Source organism: Limulus polyphemus, unplaced genomic scaffold (genome assembly GCF_000517525.1).
Source record: "Limulus polyphemus unplaced genomic scaffold, Limulus_polyphemus-2.1.2 Scaffold15487, whole genome shotgun sequence".
In the NCBI taxonomy this organism is placed as follows: Eukaryota; Metazoa; Arthropoda; class Merostomata; order Xiphosura; family Limulidae; genus Limulus; species Limulus polyphemus.
Window position 1 is genome coordinate 1613 of NW_013681097.1, and position 3361 is coordinate 4973.

Below are 3361 nucleotides of genomic sequence, written 5' to 3' on the forward strand. Positions count from 1 at the left end.
AGATTAGGTCATAGTAATAACGGTAGTAATTGCTACAGATAAAGTCATAGTAATAACGGTAGTAATTGCTACAGATAAGGTCATAGTAATAACGGTAGTAATTGCTACAGATAAGGTCATAGTAATAACGGTAGTAATTCCTTCAGATAAGGTCATAGTAATAACGGTAGTAATTGCTACAGATAAGGTCATAGTAATAACGGTAGTAATTGCTACAGATAAGGTCATAGTAATAACGGTAGTAATTGCTACAGATAAGGTCATATTAATAACGGTAGTAATTCCTTCAAATAAGGTCATAGTAATAACGGTAGTAATTCCTACAGATAAGGTCATAGTAATAACGGTAGTAATTCCTACAGATAAAGTCATAGTAATAACGGTAGTAATTCCTTCAGATAAAGTCATAGTAATAACGGTAGTAATTCCTTCAGATAAGGTCATAGTAATAACGGTAGTAATTCCTTCAGATAAGGTCCTAGTAATAACGGTAGTAATTCCTACAGATAAGGTCATAGTAATAACGGTAGTAATTCCTACAGATAAGGTCATAGTAATAACGGTAGTAATTGCTACAGGTAAAAATGTGGTTAAAATATTTACTGGTTTTATTGACTTGTCACGAGACAAATAATTACTTGATATGTAAAGCTTCATAAGAATAAGACAAATCGTAATACTGTTTTGTATTCCATATTATCTTGATACTTCCGAGGTAAAGACTCGTTCAGATATACTTATTTTAATACAGTCCAAAGTCAGTCAATAGATATTTTATATTTTACAAACTTAACTAGCACTTAACACTCAGAAAGTTTCACGTTACAATCTGCCTCATATATTATATACATATATATAATTATCCAATCCTTGTAGCTAACTTTCAAACATGTATCGGAAAGACCTTGGAGACACACTCGTCTTTAGCATAACCTTCTCGAGTTTCGTTATGTTTCCGTCACTCAGTATGACTATAGTGTCACATAGTGGGCCTCAGAAACAAGAAAAACGTGGCTTTGGAACTTAAACATAGCTCATTTTATCCATCTTATTCGATAATAAGCATTTCTTATTTAAATTTCATTCCAATAAGGCCGTTTCAGAAGACTCAGCGTTGATAAAAATCATGTACTAAATTTCTAAGAAAGTAAAACTTATCATTTCGGGAAGACGTACGTCAGTATTGACGTCATTAGGCCTGTGTCTTTTTCACGTGTAACATTTTACTGGTTGATGTTGAAGGATCGACGTCCAAACATCACTTTACTGAGTCATAAGGTCTTGAACGCCACTTTTAAGGAACTTTTTTTAATATTTTTATGACCAGTCCACAGATTCAGACACTAAGGTGTTAGTTTTTATAACCTGTTATAAACGATGTTAGATTCAAACAATAAACGTAACCATGATAATACAGTAACCTCCAAGTTTAACTGATCATTAGTTACTATGATAATACAGTAACCTCCAAGTTTAACTGATCATTAGTTACCATGATAATACAGTAACCTCCAAGTTTAACTGATCATTAGTTACTATGATAATACAGTAACCTCCAAGTTCGTAACTGATTAATTGTGATTGTGATGATATGAGTACTTCCATATTTAAATATAGCCCAGTAAACACCTGACGTTGTCAATATACCGGAAACCTGTTTTTTTTTTCCTGACACGTTTCTTTGAAACTGGTACGTGGTTGACTTTATCAAACTTCTAGAACTGATTTTTACTACTTTTTGTCACGTGTTTTGTTCACACACACTCCACGCAGCCAAACTGTGATGATAATTAACTTTTTATGTGAAGGTGGTATTCGTCATGACAGGAGACTGTGGCAATCACTCACATCCGGGGTATCAGTCGTATGAAAAAATTGCATCCACCAGTTCTGGTCAAATTTTTCACCTGAAAAAATCGGACGTGAACGAGGTAAATACAGATTTTGTATGTTTCCATTTAGTTTCCAAGATAGGTTATCATATATTATATAAGATGAAACCAGATCTGTATTTGATGAAATAAATATATATGAAATATGTACTTGTGCAGGATCCCCGAAAGCGTTGTGTTTCAAGAATAAAAATAACCAAACTTAAAAGCAAATATTTTTATTTATTTCTTTCTGTGTTCATATGTCACGCTGTGTTTTAGCCTACAGAGTGCATAATTCTTCTCGTGATTCATAACATACGCACGTTTTACTGATGCCATAGCAGTACAAGTTGAAACGTTAAGCGTCCCTTATGTGACATCATTTTAATGTCTACTGACTGACTGACAGACAACACACTACTGTGTAGTGGTGCGAGTGGTTAAAACAGGTGACCCCTCCAGGCGGATTTCGGTCCACTTTCGGAGAAATGACGCTAAATCAGAAATAATAAAATATGTTAAAACTTTTTAAAAGCCCCCTCTAGAAACCCCCTCAGTTATATCTTTGAATGAATGTCGTACAGTTTGGAAATCTTCTCTGTTATTTATTCACTTATTTTTGTATCACAAGCAAAGTTAATTTATATATTTTTGAATTTGTAGGTTTTGAATTTTGTGCGGGTTTCTCTACAAGCTCGAAAGGTCAACTTATTAGCCATTGACCGTAGCCTAAGTCAGGTCACGGAGGTGGACTTTGATGTGGACTCAACTCTTCGAGAGTTTACAGTATCTGTTTCTGGTGACACTCCAGAAATCACCCTAGTAGATCCAAGCGGTTAGTTACTTAACCCTACTTTTAGTATTGTATTACAGAAATACTAATTCTATTTTTGATACGTTTCTGTTTATTACTGAAAACAGTAAACGTTATTACCTAAAGCAAGTTCTAAGTTCCTTTGTAACCAGTAACGAATATTAAAGTTTTTATACAAGTAAATTTGATCCTCATTCTGTTCTATAATACTGTCAAATGTTGTTCATATAATCTCATTTCACACGTATAGGTCGAGATGTAGGCTTGTCAGAAGGGTTGAACAACCTTCTAAACTTGAAGAATGTGAGCATTGTGAATATCAAAGACCCTTTTCCTGGACCCTGGAAGTTATGGGTGAGGACCAAGGGCCCTCACACCATCCGCTCCACGGGGTTGAGTACATTAGATTTTATCCATGGCTTCTCTAGACAGCCAACAGCTAAGTTGAAGGAAACGTACCATCGTCCTTTGAAAGGTTAAGTATAATAATTCCCACTTCCACAAGTTGATCGTCCTTTGAAAGGTTAAGTATTATAATTTCCACACCCATCAGTTGATCTTCTCTTGAAAGGTTAAGTATAATAATTACCACTCCCACAAGTTGATCGTCCTTTGAAAGGTTAAGTATAATAATTCCCACCAGTTGATCGTCCTTTGAAAGGCTAAGTATAAT

General features: G+C 34.6%; 1 protein-coding gene across 1 annotated transcript in view; it reads left to right on the forward strand.

Moving 5' to 3' along the window:
- The window catches only part of LOC106477449 (hemicentin-2-like), a gene marked incomplete at its 5' end in the record, with an annotated part of 4499 nt that extends 1150 nt beyond the window's left edge, over positions 1 to 3349 (forward strand). Inside the window, 4 exons of the mRNA XM_022381028.1 lie at positions 1809 to 1931; positions 2538 to 2709; positions 2939 to 3163; positions 3260 to 3349. Of these exons, the coding sequence (XP_022236736.1) occupies positions 1809 to 1931; positions 2538 to 2709; positions 2939 to 3163; positions 3260 to 3264 (525 nt within the window). The remainder of the gene's footprint in view (positions 1 to 1808; positions 1932 to 2537; positions 2710 to 2938; positions 3164 to 3259) is intronic.
- Between the last annotated feature and the right edge of the window lie 12 nt (positions 3350 to 3361).